At 38.4% G+C, this 22922-nt stretch overlaps 1 protein-coding gene across 1 annotated transcript; it reads right to left on the bottom strand.

Moving 5' to 3' along the window:
• Window positions 1–5307: 5307 nt before the first annotated feature.
• On the bottom strand, window positions 5308–20637 carry LOC131773413 (transmembrane GTPase Marf). The gene is made up of 7 exons (XM_066166200.1): window positions 20529–20637; window positions 15544–15590; window positions 10418–11177; window positions 9477–9689; window positions 8429–9056; window positions 7326–7716; window positions 5308–6777 (listed from the first exon to the last, which is right to left on the bottom strand). The coding sequence occupies exons 3-7, from the start codon at window positions 11114–11116 to the stop codon at window positions 6723–6725; spliced, it is 1986 nt and encodes a 661-aa protein (XP_066022297.1). The 5' UTR covers window positions 11117–11177; window positions 15544–15590; window positions 20529–20637; the 3' UTR covers window positions 5308–6722.
• Window positions 20638–22922: the final 2285 nt, after the last annotated feature.

Raw genomic sequence — 22922 nt, 5'->3', positions numbered from 1 at the left:
TGATTACGACAAAATTGTCATGTGAGAACCCGTCAAGCATCTGTGAATTAACTTACGGGCCGCAGATGTTTAGTGCACACAAATGGGGAATGAATTTCATTGTTTGGTGGCGGTACTATGTTTTTATGCTTTCTACGCGATTCATTCGAACGTCAGCAAATAGTTTGTCTCCCAAAACATGGAACCACTTACGATACCATTTTTATTTATTTATTTTTAATGCTGGAAGCTGAAGAACCAATATCTGAAATTCATAGTCATCACATTTTACAAAAAGCGTCCGAGAAAAATTTCTATTACAGCTATCAATTCTGAAGCATAGACTAAAGGTAAGGTAATAACGTTCTGCTTAATTTAATTGTAATGGGTTCCTTTTCATGTCACATATATCCATTTCTTTAATATCCTCCCTAACCTGCCGCTTTGGCAGGAACCAAAGAGAGCAGCAACTTGCTGCAAGAGATCGCACAGGACTTAGACCCAAGCGAAAAGAGAGAAAGCTCTGTCAATGTTGAGCTGGCTAGATTAGTTAATAGCCTCATGAAGCATAAAATACCGGAAGAAAAGACCCAAAGGAAGGTCGACCAATACCCAAGGCCGACAAACATCAAGGGCTTGTGAACGCCAAGAGTCAATCCTCTGATATGGCATCAACTTCCTGCACAAAACGTCAACTTCCATACACAGAGCTCTAAATACCAGGAAACACAAAACTCGCTCGTGGTATCTTTGCTCGCCATTACTAAAGTACAGACATTGTATTGAAACAAAAAAAAAAAAACGGACAACAAAGAGCTTTAACCAACCTTACAGACATCTCAGTCCTCCAACAGTTTGTCGTCTTCGTTAAGTATGTTAACTCCAGCGGAAAGCCACAGACAGACTTCTTAAAAACGCAACACATGACCGAAGCTGCCACTGGACAAGAGCTAACCAAGTGTCCAAAGAATATAGTCCAGGATTGCCAAATTGACTTGAAAAAGATGAAAAGTTGTGATAAAGATGGGGTGGGTGTAACGATTGGCAGACACAGTGAAATGGCAGCAATAATCAAGAGAGATAGCCAGATCTCATCAACATCCATTGTGTGTTCCGCAAACTTGTACTTGCTTGTGCAGATGCGTCTAAGGAGCTGAGTTATATCAAGAAAGTTGAAGGTCTCCTGCTGCAAGCCGGTATGGAAATTCTATGAGCATTTTTGCAAGTAAACAGCTGAGTATGCCGCTGTGCAGGGGGGAAATACTCAACCTTCTGCCAATGGAGAAACTTTCTCAAGCCAAGAAGCACATGAAGAAGGCAAAGAAAGCAGATGCAAGTCGCTGGCTTTCCTTTCACAAGTCTGTAGCGGCTATGGCGCAATAATTTATTGCACACCTTCAGACATTTGAGTTCTTTAAAGAGGATGATGCTACTGCTTGTGGTCTACTGATGCAGACCAGATGTCACAAGTTTATTGGTACTCTCTGCATTCTCAAAGAAATTGTCACACACCTTGCATTCCTCAGCAAAACTCCCGCATAGAGAACTGAGTTTTGCCGGCCTACCGTCAGCTGTGTCATACTGCTTTGCTAAGCTTGATAGAGATCTGAGAAGGATGGATGAAATTCTTGGGACACTGAATGACGACCTTAAAGCTTGCAGAGAATGGAAAATTGGGCCTGGCTGGAATCCAAATCACTGATGCAAGTACTTACTTCCTTACTGGTTTTATCAAAACTTATGTGGGAATGTTGAAAGAGAACATATCAGCAAGATTCCCCTCTCTGCCTCTTGTTCAAGCTCTTTCAATCTTTGATTTGCAACGTCTCCTTGCAAAGGAAACCACTACTTCAAGAGCTACGGGGTGAACCATAGAGCCACACATGCAGACCATTTTGGTGCCACAGATTACGTGGAATTTGAAGCCCTGAAGTCTGAGTGGGAACAATTCAAGTTCGTTACACAGGATTTGAAGACCGAGTGTCCAATGACCATCACACCACAGCCAGGAAATACTCCGACTGAGTGGTTGCTAACCATGTTGTGCAGCATTCCGTCATTCAAAGTAATGTTTCCAAACCTGGTGAGGTTGTCTGCTGTAGCCCAGAGCCTGTCTGGCCAGAAAAAGGCGCAAGTGCATTGAAGGGGATAAAGACGAGGCTTCGAAATTCATTAAAAGACAACATGTTTGACTCCTTGTTACAAATTTCCATCAAAGGACCCCCGGTATCGGAAGCAAAAGATGTAATAGAACGAGCAGTTAGCCTCTGGCTTGGAGAGACACAAAGTAGAAAGCTGCCAAAGGTAACGGCCAGTGCGTCAACCACAAGAACGTGACAAAAATTGCCCACTTTTAGAAGGAACACCGAAATTCCTTGACAGTGATTCAAAATATTCGAGATAACCCTGATCTGACCGATATATGGCGCGACTTAAACAAACCTAGAGGGGAGAAGATACACATCGAGACAAAAAACAAACCCGAAATACATTGTCGGTTAGATTATTTCTTGTAACCTTTTCTTGTAAGTGTAAGTCTCGCCGGAAGAATTTTAAATGTTGACATCCTTCCCGGCTATAAAACGAACCATTCTTTGGGGGCTGTCCTGGTGTACCGGTACACGGGGGAATTCCTATTGTTTTCATATCCATACATGGAGTTGTGACGCAGTTCGTTAATGTTTCGTTCCTTTGCGTACCGGTACACGAGGACACAACCATTCTTTGTGCAACATCGCTATTAATTATCAGACCCATCCCAGAGGACCAGGCCTTTGGAAATTAAACTCATCCCTATGGGGAAAAGTAGAATTACGTAAACAATATTAAATCGACAATTCTTGAAACGGTCAACCAATACGAAAGAAGCGAAACAGTAGACGAAGCGTTGTTATGGGAAATGATTCAGCTTCAAATTAGAGATACTTCAGTCAAATACTCAAAGGCGAAAACAAAGAAAATGAAGAACAAGGAAACCGATATTGAGAATTATAGCCGCTCTCGAAAGGCAGTTGGAGAACTGCATAAACAACGACAAAGAAGCTCTTGCTGAACAACTGAGGGTGAAGAAAAGGGAATAAGAGAGTATCATTGAGTGCAAAACAAAAGGAGCCATAATTAGATCCAAAACGAGATGGTATAATGAAGGTGAGGAAAAAAAATATATTGTGGGCCGAGAAAATCGCTACTGCAAAAAAAAGGCAATCTCATGCAAATCAAGGCAAAGGATGAAGCAAATCTTACAAATGACTCAGATATTCTGAGAGAGTGTAACTCTTTTTATCTTGATCTTTACACAACCTAAAGTACCAAAATATCAAAACTTTTGGAAAAAACCTTTTTTTGGCTGTGAACACCACAAACTCAACGAAATGGATAAGAAAAAATGCAAGGGTCTCTTTACTGAAAAATAATGTCTAGAAGCTGTCAAGTCAATGGAATCCGGTAAATCGCCCGGTACAGACGGTCACCCTGCCGAATTTTGAAAAGTTTTCTGTAAAGATGTATCTCCTTTCCTTATAAGTTCCCTTAATAGAAGCTATCAAAATGAAAATCTAGCCATAACTCAGAGAAGGGGTATCATTTCTTATATTCAAATTATGTGCCCAGAAAAAGAACTTGAAATAGGCGGATGGTAAAGTCAAGGCCTTAGGTGTTTGGTTTTGTACGGACCAAAATGAAGAAATGAAAATGAACTATGAAGACAACGTTCACAAAGTTGAAGATATTCTTAACAATTGGCAAAAACAAGAGATTAACGCTTCCTGGAAAGATTACAATTATAAAGACGTTGGCTGCATCCCAACTGGTCTACATTTTGTCCTCATTACGTACGTGTTTTAAATCGTTAAAAGAAATAAATGTTTTACTTTTCAAATTTCTCTGGGACGGAAAAAGGCCAAAATCAAACGGTCCGAAATGATTGCTGACTATGGTGATGGTGGTCAAAAAATGTTGGACATCATGGCATTTAATAAGTCTTTAAAGATCGCGTGGATAGTAAAGTATATCTATATCTCTGATGATTATAAATCCAAATGGAAAAATTTGGGGGATTTCTTTCTTTCACAATGGGGAAGAAAATTAGTTTTTCTTGGGAACTTAGAAAAACAAGACTCTACCAAACATGACATCAAACTTATCGAAATCTGGGTGGACTTTAATTTTAGAGACTCTTTCCTCTCCAAACATGACTTTTGTAGTAGTAGTATTAATATGGTATAACTCATTAGTTAGAATTGCTAATAGGCCTTTTCTTTTTTTTTACAAGCACTGGGCAGAAGCTGGTGTACAAATTATCAAAGATCTTGTTAACGATGATTTTTAGGTCATAACTTATGGAGAGTTTAGAGAGAAATATTGCTTATCTCCCTCTTTCCTTGAATTTTATGGAGTGACCTCGGCCATAAGGAGCGCTATGAAATCTCTGAAATTGAAAACACCAGATGGAAAGGATCAGGGGTTTTCGGTGCAAAAATTGATTGCAGCAACCAAGCCGACTAAATTAGCGTATAAAATTCTAATACAAAAAATTTCTACTAGCCCCCGAAAGAGTCAAGAAAAATGGGTAAGGGACTGTGACCTTGAAGTGGTGGAGGATTTTAGCTGAAAGTCAATTTTTTACCACAAGGGCTGTGTACGCTCAGTATTAAGATAAGGAACTTCCAGCTCAAATTTCTCCACAGACGTATAGCAACGAATTCCTTTCGATCTAAAATGGGAGTTTCGGGACTGCTCTCTGTTATTTGCGCAAAACAGACAAGGAAACATTAATCCATCTTTTTCGGGGAATGTTCGGTAACGAAAACCTTCCTCACACGTTTTGGATATCTATGAATGTTTAGGTTTTAGAGGAAAGAAAGATGATATTTTAGTAAGTCATTGTTTGCTCCTCGCAAGGTATTATATTTATTGCTGTATATTTAAGAACATAACTCCATCTATCAGAGAATATCAGCAACGGCTGAAATATAATTTAGAAATTGAAAAACAAGTATCTATCGTGACTGATTTACAGGATAGATTTCAACAGAAGTGGGACAAAATACTTCATGCACTACAATTGCTATATAGTTTGCAGGCGGGCTCCAAATAAGAGCCTGCTCGCAGGCTATATCTTACTCTCCTTATGCTGATCTTAAGCCTCTGAAAATCAATTTTTGTTAAACGCTGAATTTTTGGGGTTTTTTTTTCAAGCTCTTACTCTTATCTATCCCACCCACAATTTAGCCCTTTTGTTTTTCGTAGATGTAATTTTTTTGTGAATAAGTTTCTCTTTTTTTGTGTGTAAATGATGGGCGTCTAAATATTTGTGCATATTGTACGTAGTGTAAGTAGAACAATGTAAGTAGCATAAATATTAATTGTATCTTAAGAATACTGTAAGTAAGTAGTGTAACACAATGTACGTAGAGAGTCCCGTGAAATTAACCTTGATATAGTTAATGTAAGTATCATGTTGTAAAATAAAATTTAAAAAAATTTTTTCTGTATTTCCTGTATTTTGATGTATGAAAGTTAAATTAATTGACACTCATAATGCACAAGGCAAGAATAATGATAAATGCCATGGCTTTAGAGGTTAAAAAGTTAAAATATGAGAGTTGTGCAGACCATATCCTACTTTTTATCCACCTCTGGATATTTGCTCAAAAAACATGGTCACTATTAGTCTCCATGAAACTGAATAAATAGAAACTTTAATTTTTTTTTCTCTTTTTGAGGTATGTATTAAAGAATAAAGTCATGAAAGGCCTGAACTACAGGTTAATGAGAAATCGGCATGCACATGTGTTTTCAAGATTAAACCTGAATGACTTTACTACATGCCATACAGGTACAGGCAGGTGTTGTGAAAAAGTTTGCTTAGCTTTTCCATTGGTGCACATTTCTTTTTCTAAGAATCTTGTCTATGCAGCCCACGCCGAATTCTAATTTTTCAACCAAATTTTATATTATTTTCCTCACTAACATTTTGTTATGTGTAGGGATTGGTAGCAGCTCTAAAGGTATAGTCTAATTTAAGTTTTGTGCACAGCCTATGCATCACATTACTGTAGTAAAATATTTTATCATTATCACTTGACTAGCTTATCAGAATAAGAATGAGTTACCAAGGACAAGTATGGCTTATCACGATGATAGTTTTCAGGTTTAAAGAAAGTCACTTTTGCTTTGAATATTTCCCCTAAATCTTTTGGCCCGCAAAAATCCTTCCTTTGCCGTGACTGCCCAAGCTCGTCACAACATTGGCCACAAGAGCAATTGGCACATTAAATGACCCAAACAAACGAGCCTATTCCCACATACACTCCTCAATCCTTATCAATTATCTTATTCTGGTCATGGCATTTCAGACGTGTATATGCCATAGGCGAATCCTGGTCACAATCGAAATATCTTTCCTTAAGCAGGATCTCGAACAAATGTTTCAATGGACGTCTTGTTCTACAATTTTCTATGCGTCTTTATGAACTCGACACCATGTGAAGAAGCCAAAAACTCTTGCAGTTATGATCATGTAACTATTTACAAAAGGATGGCGTGCATGCACACTTAAATTATGGTGTAAGGATACTGAGATGTTGAAGGAAACGTGTCTACATGCGATGCAGAGTTGAACTAAACAGCTCTTCGTGCCCAATTACATAACTAGAGTGTTATTAGCGTCTTCTACAAAGAATCATCCATCAAAGCCAGAAATGTTCGTAGTGTATTGTGCAGTCACAGTGCATCCTCGCTCCTTAGTGCTGTAAACTTTCAGGCGAATAGGATGGATAGAGTTCTTTCAGAAAAAAACTGTGAGTCGAAAAAAAAGCGATTATTACATAACTATCTCTTTCAGTTACAATGATATCTGGGTTATTGAGTTAGGTATCCGTTTACATGAGAAAATATTGATCGGCTGGCAAAATGACAAGAGGTGGATCGATACAGACCCGTCTTATTTATTTATTTATTTTTTGCGTACTTGATTGTTTTTTTTCTTGTTAGATTTAGAAAGAGGCTTTAGAATGAAGAAATGATTTGAAAGTATACCTTCCAGCGCTTGATTGGCCCATATCCTCGCTAGAATTAAAAATAGCATTTACATAACCAAATGTAGAACTTTTCATGCGCCGAATCAATTGCTTCAACAAGCGCGATAAGCAAATTAATTCAACCAGGCAAGTCACATAAGATGGCAAAAAGTGCCAAACCAATTGAAACGTTAAGCTTCTCATGTGCCGAATTTAGTGTTTAAATTAGTGTAAAGTGATTTTCCATAAAATTCTACAATTTTTCGCGAAAAAATAACCTTTTTTTTGGGTCCTTATTGTACCAATCACGTAGAGAGAAATACTCACTTTGCCAACAGCTCTTTCAACTGTTCAACTGTTGCCCGTATACTGTCTTCTATGATTCCCAATTGTGAACCCAGTTCGTTCCAGAAGTGTGAATCGCTGCAAAGCTCTTCGATTTCGACTGGGTTCTCATCCACGATAATTTCCAATTTCTCTTTTAGTCTCTTAAGGTTGGCCCCTTTTTCCTCCCTTAACATCTTCTTGCAGTTTTCATGGTGATTCTTTAATTCTTTTACGAGGAAACGTTTCCAACATTTTACTTTGTAGGGGCTAATCGGGTACTTTTTCTTCATTTTGTCGCCGAGACGAAAAATACCAGTGACTAGAGAGGCAATTCCTCCGACTCCTCCGGCTGCTCCACCACAGGCCAGTGTACTTAAGAACTGGAATCCCCCTAGAAAGCCAAAGGTTGAAGGTTGTAAGCAAGAGAGCATTTTAATTATTTGTGACAGTCAATATCAAGAGGAGGGGAATACGTAAATGAGAGACTTCCGTATATTTGACCCAGAGAAAAATATCATAAAGTAAAGGAAAGAGTACTTTTTACCTTCGACGGCTTGTGTAAAGCGCCACAGCAATTATACACCTAACCCAGCTGATTAACAGTAGCAATTTTACATGCTGTTAGCTTTGGTTGCTTTCCTGAATAGACAACTCTTAACCAAAGTCAAGTCTTCATCCCTTATTAAAAAAAATTTGGTCTACCATGAAAGCAGAAATACACGACGTATCGGTGTCGGTTTCAAAAATTAAAATTGGCTTCCTGTTTTGGTTGTGAACTCGCCCTTTTATTGTGAATGGCATGTATTTAAAATTAAAAAATAGCCGCCACGTGGTGCGAGAACATGTACAGATGTTTGTCAGTTGTACCAACTGTGAGCTTCTAAGAACAGCCCAAGTTTTAACATCTAGTTTGAAATTCGAAAGATTCGTTGATACAAATTAACACCCAGAGACATGGCCTAATTTCGAAAGATCGATTTTAAAATTGCGTTGGTAATTCAAGTCCACTCCCGGGATGGCTCGCTTCTAAGAATATCTGGGGTTCGAGATATCTGAATAGGACTTGACACTTTATCTGAAATGTTTGACATTGACTCACGCACCTGCTTTGACGGCAACAAGGAGAGCAACAGCTGGACTTGCTAAAGCTACAACACCAAAAGTGCAGGGCAAGAGAAAGTTACTTGTGTAGTAGTAATGAGGGTCAAATAAGCAGTTGTATTCTTCTTTAGGTAATTCTCGATACTGAAGCTGTGGAGGTTCACGAAACCGTAAATTGAAAGACTGAAACTTGCGGCATGCTGTGTTTTTTTTCCACTCTTGATATGCTTTACTGATTTCATCTCTTTTGCTTGCGATAGCCTTTGTGGTCTTCTCGTTAATCTTTTTGAGGAAGAATTCGACAGAATGTTCTTCTAATGCTCCTTCACTTAATTTCTTATTTACTTCCTCTAACAGGTTTGTGTCGCCGGTGGAAACTTGTAAATCCTCATCTTCACTCTTGATGCCTTCAAAAGGATTATGTAGAGTCTTACTACCTTTCTTCGCGGAAGCCAACTCTTCACCTAGACGCTGTAGCTTTTCTGTCTTCTTCTTTCCGATGGCTTTTTTTAACCGATCGCAGTACTCCAAGGATCGTAAAGCGATAGATTTCGCCTGCTCTGTTAATGACTTGCCTTTTATCTCTGTTGCCTTCGTGGCCAAGGTGCGCTCGAACTCTTGAAAACTGGACTGAAAAGAATGGGTAGTGTAATATCAGAGCAAAGTTGTTGTGATCGGCAATAAGACGTTAGTGGAGGTCAGCGAGAGGTTCTTTTTCTTAAATTTTACCCTTATACTGTGGTGTTCTCTAAAGTCCACAACGTTGAACATACTAGTTTAAGAATATTTAATCTATTATTTCTGGCGCTGTCCTTGCCAAATGTGGTGTTAAAGGGAAAAAAACCAAAAATAAAAAGGAAAAGAAGAAACTCTTAAAGGTTCAGAGGGTTCTATGCTCAGTTGAAACTTTGATATTTGTTCATGCCTCATATTAGACCTTTTTCATAGCTCTCCTTATTCGACATTTCTGTCTACAGAGTGTGGTATCGTTGTTTGCATTGTGAATTTGTGCATAAATTAAGATTCATTATATATAACGTGAGTACTTACGTTAGGTTCTAAAAAGTTTTCCACGTTAACGAAGTAAACTTTGCTTTTCCCTTGAAGAGCCTCCCAGAATTCCTTTTTGAAGACCTCGGCTGTTTCTGTCACATTTTTGACGGTGTCATCTCCTTCTTTCTCCGCTTTTCTCAAGCACTCGTCCCATTTTGTAAAGACTCCAAAAGTGAATGGACAACCTACGTCTTTCACTAGCTCAATGAGCTACGATATCATAAAAATAACAAACGTTTTTTTTCACGCGTTTACGAATAGACATCAAAATGCTAATAATTTTAATAGGGTCATGGACTTGATTTTCTTTCATAGGTTCCAACACCAGTGTTTTTATTAAAATGACTTCCCTTGGAAACGCACCCTTGAAACTACCCTTGGCTCAAGGTCTACGTTTGTGGTGATTTAGATGTTCAAGGTCATCCCTTAACTGCTGGATTTCTGGCTTAAACAAGTGAGAATGCCAAATTCCTAAAATAAAACCTGAATAATACGGACAATAAAGGGACATGCCAGAAATTCCACATCTAGTAGGTCAATTTTTTTATCGGTGCAAAGATCAAAGCAAATACTTTTTATGGTAACTGGAACTGCTGCTTAAACTTCATTAAACTCTATCTTAAAAAATGTGGTAAGCTTTTTGTTTGCGACTCGGAGGTGATTTAAAACGCTTCAAACTAACCATAAAAGAAAAATATACAATGCAACTCTTTACACCAGTGGATAAATTCGATTAACTCGAAGGAATCACTTCTGATTTGATCAGGGAACAGGGTGTGATAATGATATTGAATATTAGAACAGGCTTTGCGCAGATAACGCGGCGTCTTTGCTGAAAAAAGAGTAAGCAGCTTTTCATTATATTGCTTCAATGTAATCAACATAATCAAAATAAAAATTAATTATGCTAACAGGGAAAACATTGAAGTTTTACTCACTATCTCTCTCGACGGTGACGTGGAATCCATAACAGCTACAATTATGTCTGCTTTTTTGCACCTCTCGGTGACAAGCTGGATATCTTCCTCACTCTCTCCAAAGCCCGGTGTATCACACAAGATGACGTTTTCAGGCAACTTTCTACATTTTTCCTTAGGCCAGTTGATCTGTATAGTGGTGTATAGATCGATTCCTTCCTCTTTCCGTAACTTTTCGTTTTGCAGACCGCTCATTTTACTCAAGAGATTTTCTAACGCCTTTTCTTCAGTGGCCTCCGAGAGAAGCTTCTTTTCTCCGTCTTTGCCAATTTTTTCAACTGACCACTCTCTATTCTCCGTGACGCGAACTCTAATTGAGCACATGGTTGTTTGCATGAATCCAACAGGCACACGACGTTCGCGAAGAAGGGCGTTTATAACGGATGATTTGCCACTGTTAGTTGTTCCAACAAATTCAATGACTATATCTTTAGAGGTCAACTTCTCGCGTACATTACTTAACTCAGTCATTGCTTTGGTTAGGCTTTGGCATAGTATTCCCAAATCAGCGCATTCCTTGAACGTTTTTTCCTCTTCACTAAGGGTCTCTTCGAACTGCTTCGAAATATCTTCAACCTCTTCCGTATCTTTCTGCAGTAATTTTGTTAGCTTCTCCACTTCCTCACGTAGGATTTCAAATTTTCCCCACTCACCCTCCATAACTGGTGATGGTCTATCTAATACTTCACTTTCTGTGAGGTATTTTGAATGAAGTTTACACCTGAAAACAAATAATAGAGATAATGTTTAATTTTTATGACTTCACCATCCTTCAATTTTCAAGAAGGATTGGAATCAATGCTGGAAATAAAGACCGAAGTGGTTGCCTTAACGTGAAACGACGTTTGGAAAAGCCTTTCGGTCAGCTACTGTTATTGAGGACTTATATGTCCGAAAGGAATTGTTGTGTCAAAGAGTTTGTACAATCCAACAACGCTGCATAACAATTTCTCTTATGCCTGGACTTTTGTTATTCTTACCGCAGGTTAAATACTTCTTTGTGGACACTTTTGTCTCGAAACACTTCTCAGCTATTTTGTCTGTTTCCCTCGAAAGTTTTTGGGTATGGAGCGATTTCAAGTCGACTTTGAAGAGACTTGTTTGGTTTTCAATTTCTCTCGACTTTTGTCAGCTTTTTGATAACTTTCTGTGTAACTAAAGCTCCTAATCGAAAAGCTAACTTGTCAGAAAATAACGTTGCTTTAAAATGACGAATCGTGGACGACGCTGTCCTTCGCCTTGACTTATTAAGTTCTCGACTGGTGAAATTAACGGAAAAGTATTTCTGAATTACCATAGTTTTCGTACGACTGCACAAGCGCAGAGGTACATGACCTAATAAATTATGAATTTTTTTTTGCGGGCAGTACTTGTATTTAGTAAGGTAATGTTAAGTAAAAGTTGTGCACTAAAGAAAGATTCCCCGCAGAATCAATAATGCTGTATATGATTTGATATAATTATGTGAATTCTTTTTCAGAAACGAAATTATACAGACTTGCCTTGTGTGGCAAATTGAACTTCTCTTTTACTGCGCTAACAACGAAATTCTAGTTGCGTTTCCAGTTTCTGGGATTTGTTGCATCCTAAATATTTTGTCTGTACCAGAATTTTTGATAGGCCAAAGTGTCATCTAATTCTTTTTTCGCCTAATTATGATGTCAAATATTACAAAGTTCAACATAACAGAATTTTCAGGTTTAGTCGATCAGCTTGTTGATCCTGTGTTGGGAATTGCCAAATAGTACTCACTTCCCTTAGACTTGGTGATTAAGGGTTTTGGCAATGTTGCTTAATAGTAAAATAAGTATCTCTAGAGTTGCTGCTGTTAACTGTGGGGTCTATGTGTCTACGTAGCTCGATCAATCTTGACATCTTGACGGCGTTAACATTCTGATGTTTTGCTCTTTACCAAAGTTTTTCTTTGATAACGTGATCTCAGCCTACTATTCATTTTGCTAGGTTCATTGATTGAAATAATATCCAAACGCATGGAAAAATACCTGACCGAAGTTGTCAATTTGATAAAGCTCGCTATAACACGCTCTCTGATAAGTTAAACAGCAAGTTCTACCAGAGTCCAAAGGTTTTGGCTTAAGCATATATTTTTTTGACAAAACGCACAAGCATAAAGGAGAAGGGGTATACAGGGTATGTCTCGATAAATTAACGGTGGAACTGAAAAGATGATCCATAGGAAAAGGAATGCTGATCTTGACATTACTGGTATTAATGGTATTTGGTTTGATGAAGTTTCCGGAAAAGTTTCACACTTCAAGAAGGTTCCACAATTCGTACCAGCAGCACAAATATATAGAAATTTGGTAGATACGACTAGACATATGCGTGCGAATGGCTATCCGGAGCGGCGTTCGGCATGAGTGCATCGTACCACATACGCGTAACTTTATATTAACCTGCATCAACGACAGAATTCCCTGTCTAGCTAAGTCCTAAATCTTGAAGTTCAAAGTGGCTTGTTTGGTTTGAAAAAGCGCAATGTACTTTTGTTTTTCGCTAATTATGTTTCAAAAATGGAAAAGTTTTCTGCCCTGTAGAGTTGTTTCAAGTTCGAACCGCTTAGCTTTCCTGATCCTTAGTGCTCTAAACTTCTTCCGGGAAAGTATTGGGAGCCGTTAGATATGACTCACCTCTCCTAAGCTTGGCATGAAATTATTTCAGAATCAGTATTGGAAGCTGTGGCGTAGTTTGATCAATGACTGCCGGTATCTTAGGTGTTTTCTCATTGACCAATTAAGCTCAACACCTTGTGATAACGTGATCCCTGTCTGTTCATCATGTTGCTTGGTTCAATGGTTAAAAAAGAGAACTTTTTCATGGGTCGGGAGACATTTGATGCACTTTTGATTGAAATGCTGTTTGATAGAAAATTGATCCATAAGGAATGGATATGCCTCGAGGCTACATGATTTACGTTCATGATCTTACTACTACGCCAGATGCGTGAAAAGTTCTAGTTGCGCCAGTTGGTATGCCATGGAAACCGAGCCCCCACAACGCCGCGTAAATTGGATTTAAAACTTTTCGAGTAAAGTTGAACGTTTTTAACATAGATCTGAATAGCTTTTTTACAAGTGAAAGATTTTGATTTTATGTACAATGTAACAAATTCTGTCTATAATACGCTGCAGTTTTCGACACTTAAAGATTCTACTTCTATGGACTCTTTATGTTAAAAAGATATGAAAAATGACCAAAGACAGTATGCCTAATAGATGTGGAAGACGCCTGCCATGATAATGATCTCTACATTACCAACATAGTTTGTCAGTATTATAAATAAGGGAGATACACGATGTAGTCATCTTGTGGTAGGCATTGGAATCAGATTGACTGTATCCTGAAAAGAGACTGATTGAGGTGCATCATCGATGCAAAGGCGTATTCTGGAATCGATTTCAGCTCTGATCATAACTTAGCAGGTTCCATAGATCAGTAGGGAACGATCAAAATCAGGAAACGTGCGGCCCGATCTTGGGGCCCTTCATGACCCAGCTACCTCAACCTAATAAGGCATAAAATGTAATAAAAACCCTAAAAAAAGCCTTTCAACCACGGCAAAAAAAAAAATTTGAGACACAGAGGTTCGAGTACTGAATGATATCCAAGACATTACATTGTTCCTCACCCCAATATTTTTCTACTTTGTTCAGCCAGCATTTTTGAAGAAGGAAATTGTTGCTAAGGTAACATGTCATGTCTACGGGAATGCCATGCTATAAATTCCTATTATGAATATAGCTCGATAAATGTAAGGAATTTCAACTGTAAAGGCCGACTAATGACTATCTATTCCCCGATCTATTTCCTAGAGTAAACTGAATACTATCATGCTACAAAAATTAACCCATTCCAGTTTTTCTCTACGAACGATATATTCACATGTATAACTATTTGCAAGAGTTCTTGTAATCGTTTGATAATTGGCAAGCTTAAACAAAAACGTCCAACCGCCTTCGGTTACTCTTTTTAACTCTGGACAAAGTTGGCCTTCAAAATTCCTCCTTGTATGCTTTGCTTTAACAAAATTCAAAAATATTTCCTTGAGCCTGACTCTTTGAGCGTGAATTCCGCTTTCAATTTTTCTCTCAAAATTGTGTAAAAAATTTGGTTATATAATAAATCCTTCAGTGTATGATCGCCTAGCTCTTTTTGGGTGCTTTTTTTTAATCGACCTCAAATTTGGCTCACCATAAATATGCAAATTAATATAGATTGAGAAATATTCGCCCTTCTTTAAATTTACATGAAAGTTTTTGTATTTTGCCATGAAAGCTGGTGGTGACCACGTGACCTGTTTTTGGGCGTACCAGGTGAGACACGCGAACATATCTCTGGACATTTTGCATATTACAATGTATGCTACCAAATACCAGTTAAAAGCCTAACACCAAGCTTATTTTCGTAGTCAGCAGGGAGGAAAGAATAACAATGAGGCGAACAGTAAACGAAATCCATTTAGAAATGCGAACCGCTCTAAAAAAATAATTTGCTGTTTGCTGAGTTCGACATTTTTTGCAATCAATCAAGTCCTTTTGTCCATTGGAGTTTGCCCTCGATGTTTTAATTTAGGAATAAAATGAAACATCTATAGAAGAAGATCCATTCGTGGCCATAGTCTAGCTTTAGAGGAACTATTCATTACTACACGGCACACATTGCAAATTTGAAAAGTTTACGATTCGTTGCGTTCAGTAAATAGGTTGAATTAAAGAATTTTGAAGAAGGCAACAGGCACTGACTTAGACTTTCGAATATCATTTCCTAATCCCATCCACTTACACAATCGCGCTCGTATGAGGTCGGAAAGGAATCCTCTGCCGGCAGCTTGACTTCCAAGAGCGAAAATTAACAACTCTTCAATTAAAAATTACGCAGTTGTAGCTGTATTCAGTAGGGTAAAGGCTCGTATGTCAGCACTGAATTTTGTGTTAGGATGATCCTAACCTCTTTTACGTAAAGTGATCTCTGGGGTCAAATATTTGCTCAAAACAAAAACATCACTGCATTCTAAAAACATTAGTTCTCTTCATGTTAGACAACGCATGAGCAAGAGGAAGGAATACCTGTTTTTATCCGGGTCTTCTTTATGGATTGGTAATGGAGACGTTTTCTGTTTAAGGAAAGAAGAGACAAACAGCTTAGTAAACTCAGAAAATTGACAGTCAAAGGCTTTATTTGGCTACTGGTGCAGAACGATTTTTTACGCATTGAACGGAAATAGAGGTCTTATGATGACGCTAGAAGGTAGCGTTAAAGAATATTTGTCTCACATTCAAAACAGAAAACCTGCCGCATCACAAATATTTATGAGTACCCAGTTCCTCAAGAGAAAGTTGACTAAAAATGACTAAAAATATATTGTCTAATTGACACTCAAACAATAATTACATTTTAAAAAATAATAACATTAACAATGATAATAGTGATAAAATAGCTATACAATTATAATTTAAAGTGCCTATGACACGATATTTTCGTTTTGGGTCTTATAGCTGTATTTAATATTTTTAATAGTCGACCTTAGCGAGTTCTCTTTAGAAAAGTGTGAAGACACGTCGGCAACTATGGTGAAGAAAGGTGAAATCAAGAAGAGAGGACGAACGTATTGCGTGGCCGGGGCGACAAATTATGTTATGCACAATTATAATACACATACACCGGGTATTTCTATCCATTACTTCGAACACACATAACTGGACAAACCAGGGGAAGATGGCCATCAAATTCAACTAAAAAGAATGCTGGTTCAGGGGCCTGTTCCCACACTGGACACTACTATTCCTGATTCTCTTTGGCTGACATTTCGCAGGCGAAGAATGGTGAGATTCAAATTGTTGTTTATTTCACGCGCTTGAGATGTAGTCATAATCCTTGTCTTTCCACATAAGCACGTTTGCGCTTTTTCTATCGTATGAAAATCCTACCAATAATAGTTTCCATCGTATTTTGATAACAGAAAAAAATCATTTGTAATCAAGGTTAAGCCATTTTCTGAGTTGACCGATTTCCTAAAAAGTGCGAAACCCCTGCCGGATACTGGCATAAACACAAGCTCGTAGGGTCCGTGTATTCTCCGAAAATCCTGCTCATGAGCCCTCAATTCCCCCCTTCCCACAAGAAACTAAAAGGAGCAACAATAGCAATGTCTTCGTGATAACAGCACTGCAACGAGATTAATAGTGTACCACAAATATTATTGAATTAGATAGTAGCGAATCGATGCGCTATATGAAAGTCGATGCAAACGAAATGTTCATTTGCAACACTGATGTCAGTTATTTGCCAGAGTGCGAAATCGGTTATGTGGCAATGCTGCATTTAAACTAAAGTTTTTATCAATCAAAATCCCTATTTGAGATAAACTTGATGCAGGCGACTATAAACTCACTCGTTCCCGTTTGACGGCCCGACGGCGATAGCCTCTGCCTTTAAAATTTCTGAGGAAAGGTGCAACTCCCAGTAAATCTGCCCGATGACTTATCGGCGGAAAATAATTGTGCCTCGTGATAAAACTGATCCTTGTGATGCTTCCGTCAAAAGTTAACTTTTGGTTTGCTAAGGGAATTACTCTACAGCAGCTACAGCAACGAAACTCGAGAGCGCTGACCGAGGAGAACCCTCGCCGCTCTTAGTGCGAAGGAATATGTTACGGCAACAGAAACGAACACAGCTACCCATTCTTTGCATAGATTTTGCCACGAAAAACCAAACACAAACCATACGAACAAAAATATCAGTAAAGGGGGTTTTTGTTTCAACCTTCACCTGAACACCGCAGGCGAGAAACCGTGTTTGCCAGTTTTTGTCGAAATCAACGCTGACTGTTAAAAAATTACAGGAGATGTGAGAGATTTGTAAGTGTCAACTGAGAGTTTTCGCAGTATTCTACGTCATCACCCGCTTACTAGTTAAAAGTCTACGGAACACCAAAAAAACAAAATAAGAGCACGTTCGGACCCGAAAAAACAGAGTTTTTTAAAATTTTTTACGTATTGAAATTGGTTTGTATATATGATAAACTTAATAAATACGCAAAAAAAAATTCGTGTCATAGGCACTTTAGAGGGGCTAGTTCGAAAGCCTCATGGCTCCCCAATAATCTGGGTTCTAACAATGATTACCGATGCTTCTTTTAACATCGCCTTTAAGTTATAAATAGTTTCCTTATCTTATAGCAATTCCTCTTTTCGAGACTTTTGTTTCACACGTGAAGACATTCCGCGTTTTGGGATATTCCGATCCACCGTTCCTCCTTCCATCAATCGGTTGAATAACTCAAGGTAGCGTATTTCGCAGCATGCCTGCTTCACAAATTTAGCGACTCTTTTCGGCAAAAGTCGGTGACTCAGACAATAAATTGGTCTCTTTTTAAAGAAAGCAAATTTCCTCAAAGCTTCCATGATGAGAAGATCACTTCTGCTGATATATTTCTGCGAGGAAAAGTTTTTTGATTTAAATTATGCGTCGGTGGATGCCACTGAGAAATTATTTTGAGATGTTTATCGTCTTTTGTAGTGTCACGGCAAAAACTGAAAGGATTATTTATTTGAATCTACATAATTGGGGATTTAAACGGTAAAATGCTACCTCTTCGAAGAAAAGAATTTTCTGAGTTTCTTGATCCGGCTATTACAGGACAAATTTTGTTTTTTTGCGCGCGCAATCCTGACATGATCGTTGGATGTTTATCGTCTTCTGCTGTCTTCCGTATCGGCAAGACACTTTTCGAATAAAGTTGACACGTTTAAAACATAGTACTGAATAGCTTTTTTTGAAAGTGAAATATTTTGATTTTATATACAATGTTACAAATTCTGTATTTATTACGCTGCAGTTTCCGACATTTAAAGATCCTGCTCCTATAGACTCTTTAAGTTAGATAGATACGAAAAATGACAAAAGACAATATGCCTGATAGGATGTGGAAGACGCGTGCCATGATAATGCTCTCTCATCATCGATCCAAAAGCATATTCTGCATATTCTGGAATCGATTGCAACTCTGTTCATGACTTAGCAACAAGCACTGACATTGATTTTCGAATATCACTTCCTAATCGTGTGCACTCACATAGGCACCCTCGTAGGAGATCGGCAAGGAATCTTTTCCGGCAGCTTGACTTCCAAGAGCGAGAATTAACAACTCTTCAATTAAAAATTACGCAGTTGTAGCTGTATTCAGTAAGGAAAAGACCCGTTAGCAGCACTGAATTTGGTGCTAAGATGATCTCAAGCTCTTCGACGCAAAATGAACGTAGGGGTCAAATATTTTCTCAAAACAAAAACAACACCACATTTTAAACACTTATGCAGTAATTTTACTGCATGTGTATGAAACAATATTTAACGAACAGAAATAGAGGTTGTATAACAGAAATAGTAAGTAAACGTATCCAGCCAATGCAGTGTGAAGGTCTTATTGCGTTCTTTTTGATCCAGTTAATAGCCATAGCAACCGAGCCCTATTATGCCGCCATAACCTGCCGCCATTGTTTTTGCGCTGATAGCACTTCAAATCTTGTTGAATAGAGCAGGTAATTTAGTGTTAACAACTGGGTTGAAAACGTAAATTAGCCACCGTAAAGGGTAAAAAAGCTGACGTTTCGAGCGTTAGCCCTTCGTCAGAGCGATTAGAGGAATTGTGGGTTGTGTGTGGGTTTATATGTAGAAAGTGGAGCTACGCCATTGGTGGGAATATGGTGACGAGAAAACAGGAATAAATTTAATTAAGCTAATTTACGTTTTCAACCCAGTTGTTAACACTAAATTACCTGCTTTACTCTCCCACTCACCATATTCCCACCAATGGCGTAGCTCCACTTTCTACATATAAACCCACACACAACCCACAATTCCTCTAATCGCTCTGACGAAGGGCTAACGCTCGAAACGTCAGCTTTTTTACCCTTTACGGTGGCTAATTTACGTTTTCAACCCAGTTGTTAACACTAAATTACCTGCTTTACTCTCCCACCGACGCAGCACCACAGTTTCTTTAGAAACTTACCCCTTTATTCTTGTTGAATAGAGGTTGTGCAACAGAAACCAGCCGCATCACACATACTTATGAGTACCCCGTCCCACAAAAGAAGGATGATTAAATAATATATTGTCTAATTGACAATCAAAAAATAATTAAATTGTGAAAAAAAATTTTAGGATGATAATAACAATAACAATAGTGATAATTTAAAGTGCCTATGACGCAAAATTTATTTTCGCGTTTTCTGGTAATAGCTGTATTTAAGATTTGAAATAATCGAACTAAGCGCTCGGCGAGTTCTCCTAGAAAACTGTGAAGACACGTCGGCAACTATGGAGAAGAAAGGAGAAATCAAGAAGAGGGGACGAACGTATTGCGTGGCCGGAGCACCAAATAATGTTATGGTAATTATGCCGCGTTACGTGGAACAGTTCCCGCATACTAAGTATGTACTTTCGGCTTATTGACTCTTTCCAAAACGCCTTTCCACCCAAAATTTCATACTTTTGCGGTTAAGATCGGGCAAAACAAAAACAAGATTGGTGATATAGAAATTACAAAGGACTCATTGCGTAAATTAGATTTACACTTAGAAAGATAACTAAATGGAAAATAGCCCTTAAAGTTTGTTAGATGACAACAGAGTGAACAGGGATTTTGAGGAAGAAAGGGCATACCCAACTGCCGTTCATATAAGTCAACTAATTCTAAATTCAGTGCGGAAGGTGAACAGTACGAGTTGTGTACACCTTTAGTCACCTTACAAAAAGAGGTGCGAATGGCTATCCGGATCGGAGAGATGAGTGCATTGTACCGCATAAGCGTAACTTGATATTTGCCTGCATCAACGACTGAATTCCCAGTCTAGCTGCGCCCTAAATCTTGAAGTTCTAAGTAGCATTTTTTGATTGGAAAAAGCGCGGTATACATCTTTTGTTTTTCTCTGATTATGTTTTAAAAATGGAAAAGGGTTCAATCGATACTAAAGTTCGAGACGCTTACCTTTCCCGATCCTGCTCTAAACGTCCTACGGGAAAACATTGGGAGCCATTAGATATGACTCACCTCTCTTAAGCTTGCTATGAAATCCTTTCAGAATCAGCGTTGGAAGCTGTGGCCTAGTTTGATCAATGACTGCCGGTGTCTTTCGTGTTTTGCTTTCTTATTGACCAAATAAGCTCAACACCTGTCGATAACGTGATCCCTGCCTGCTTATCACGTTGCTTGGTTCAATGATTCAAAAAGAGAACTTTTTCATTGGTCAGGAGACATTTAATGCACTTTTGATTAAAATGCTCTATGGTACAAAATTCATCCATACGGAATGGATACGACTCGAGGTTACACGTTTTACGTTCATGTTTTTATTAGCACGCCAAACGCGTGAAAAGCTTTGCCGTAGAGCGAAGTTCTAGCACGAATAACTCACAAGCAGAGCTTCCATACTTCTTAAAATACGGTAAACGTATCCAACCAATGCAGTATGAAGGTCTTATTACGTTCTTATTGCTCCAGTTGGTAGCCATGGCAACCGAGCCCCATTATGCCGCCATAACCTGCCGCGGCTCAATTTTAGAGTCCTTGATGACCCAGGTAGATAGCATACAATGTGGAAGTGAACACGAGGTTTAAAGTCTCAACAAGATAATCAACAAATTTCTGAGGATATGATTGGACATCAATCAAGAAAACATAAAAGATTGAGGTTCTTGGTAGAGACTGAACTCATAAGAGCCAAGGAATTATATTTCTCTGAGGCACTATCTAAAGTAGAGAAGGGACTTGGCCTCTTCAAATCAAAGTGGGCCTACAATGTAATAAAAGCCCTAAAAGGCCTTATAACCACTGTAAAAAAAAATTCAAAACACAGAGATTCTACTACTGAATGATATTCAAGACGTTACATTGTTCCTCACTCCGCTGTTTTTCTATTTTGTTTAGTGACTTAAAAATAGAATACCGACTGAGCCTTTTCTAATTTTTTTTTTAGTCATTAGAAATGTTTCGAGTTAAGGACATTAAATTGTTATGATTCATACCTATTTCAAATACAAGGAACAGCCTGAGAGTCTGATTAAGGAGATTTGAATGGAATCTACGAGTAATAGTAAACATTTACTGTTTTACAGTTCACTGTGTGAGACAGCTACAGCCATAGTGTTTGGGTTCCACTATTATGGCTGCAAATATAGCTTCTCTCTTGGACTCCATCACACAAGCTGTGAGCTTTATACAGACCATCTTCCTTGAAAAGAATCAAGGATGATTGTCTCGTTATGATTCAAAATTCCATTTATGAACGCCATAGAGGAAAGTAAAATTGAAAATAAGGGAATTATTTTCATTTTCGGTGTTAATAATAACGAGAATTAGGGGAACTCAAATTATTATTGATGTGGCAATTGTAAGTCTGGATAGTTGACTGTCAATCACTTTCTTCGCCAATGAATATCATATAAAATTTTGCGCATCACTCTTCCAATTTATTTGTATGCACAATGGACCAAGCACCAAGGACCACGTGAATAGTTATAGCTTTCAACTGTTTTTGACAAGTAAGGTTATGAATAGTAGTTTTGATTTATCGCAAAGGAGAAGGAGAATTTGACTCCAGATTAGATCAAAAGAGACAAAATAATTAAAGGATCGGCAGTGATCGTCCTCTTGATATTTATGAAAATCGCTGCGAACACTCTGACTTGTTCTATCATTTGCAAAAGGTCAAGGTTACATGTACAGCTACCAACATTTCAATCACATTCCTGTCTGTAAGCGATATTTTGACGGCCTGTTTGGTCATGCCTTTCTCTCAGGTGTCGTTAATCAAAGAACTTTGGTTATTTTCTTTAAAATACAATCTTTTCTTAACGGTTATTTATTTGGTGTGTCACTTATCATAATGGCATGCACATCAGTAATCTGAACATTTACGTCGTGAAACCGACAATACCGGTGGAGAATCTAGGGGAGGAGCCCGAGGGGCCCGGCGCCCCCCTTATCTTGGGTGAAAAAAAAGAATCGCAGAAGAAGGGCCGGCAAGCGACGAAATTCCCCCCCCCCCCCCCCCCTCAACCTTGAGCTAAGGGGGGGGGGGGGGGTTCCGCTACGGCTTCTTCCATGATGGATTAATTTGGATAGTGAAAATGTAGAATCTTTTGTACTGGGAGACATGAACTGTGATATGATCACTACTCGATATGACAATGACATATCCAAATTAAGGAGTATTGCCGATATCTACGGACTCGAGCAGCTCATCTCTGAACCAACGAGGATGACACCCACCTCTTCAACTCTAATTGATTTAATCTATACCAACTGCTCAGATAAGATCGTTTGTTCGGGAGTTTGTCACATCGGGATAAGTGATCATAGCATGATGTGTGTATATAGAAAACTTGCCCAGAACGGAATGTCTAATGGGCATAATTCTATTACATATAAAAATTTCCGAAATTT

This window comes from Pocillopora verrucosa, chromosome 4 (assembly GCF_036669915.1).
Source record: "Pocillopora verrucosa isolate sample1 chromosome 4, ASM3666991v2, whole genome shotgun sequence".
NCBI lineage: Eukaryota > Metazoa > Cnidaria > Anthozoa > Scleractinia > Pocilloporidae > Pocillopora > Pocillopora verrucosa.
Note: the sequence above shows the minus strand (reverse complement) of the source record. Positions and strands in the feature narration are given on the sequence as shown.

Excerpts from the sequence above, each read along its gene's own strand:
- LOC131773413 (XM_066166200.1), bottom strand. The coding sequence starts at position 11,116 with ATGGAGGGTGAGTGGGGAAAATTTGAAATCCTACGTGAGGAAGTGGAG. Across the intron at positions 9,690-10,417 it reads CGTCACCGTCGAGAGAGATA|CTCATTGAGCTAGTGAAAGA; the intron begins GTGAGTAAAACT and ends ATGATATCGTAG. Across the intron at positions 9,057-9,476 it reads AAAACTTTTTAGAACCTAAC|TCCAGTTTTCAAGAGTTCGA; the intron begins GTAAGTACTCAC and ends CATTCTTTTCAG.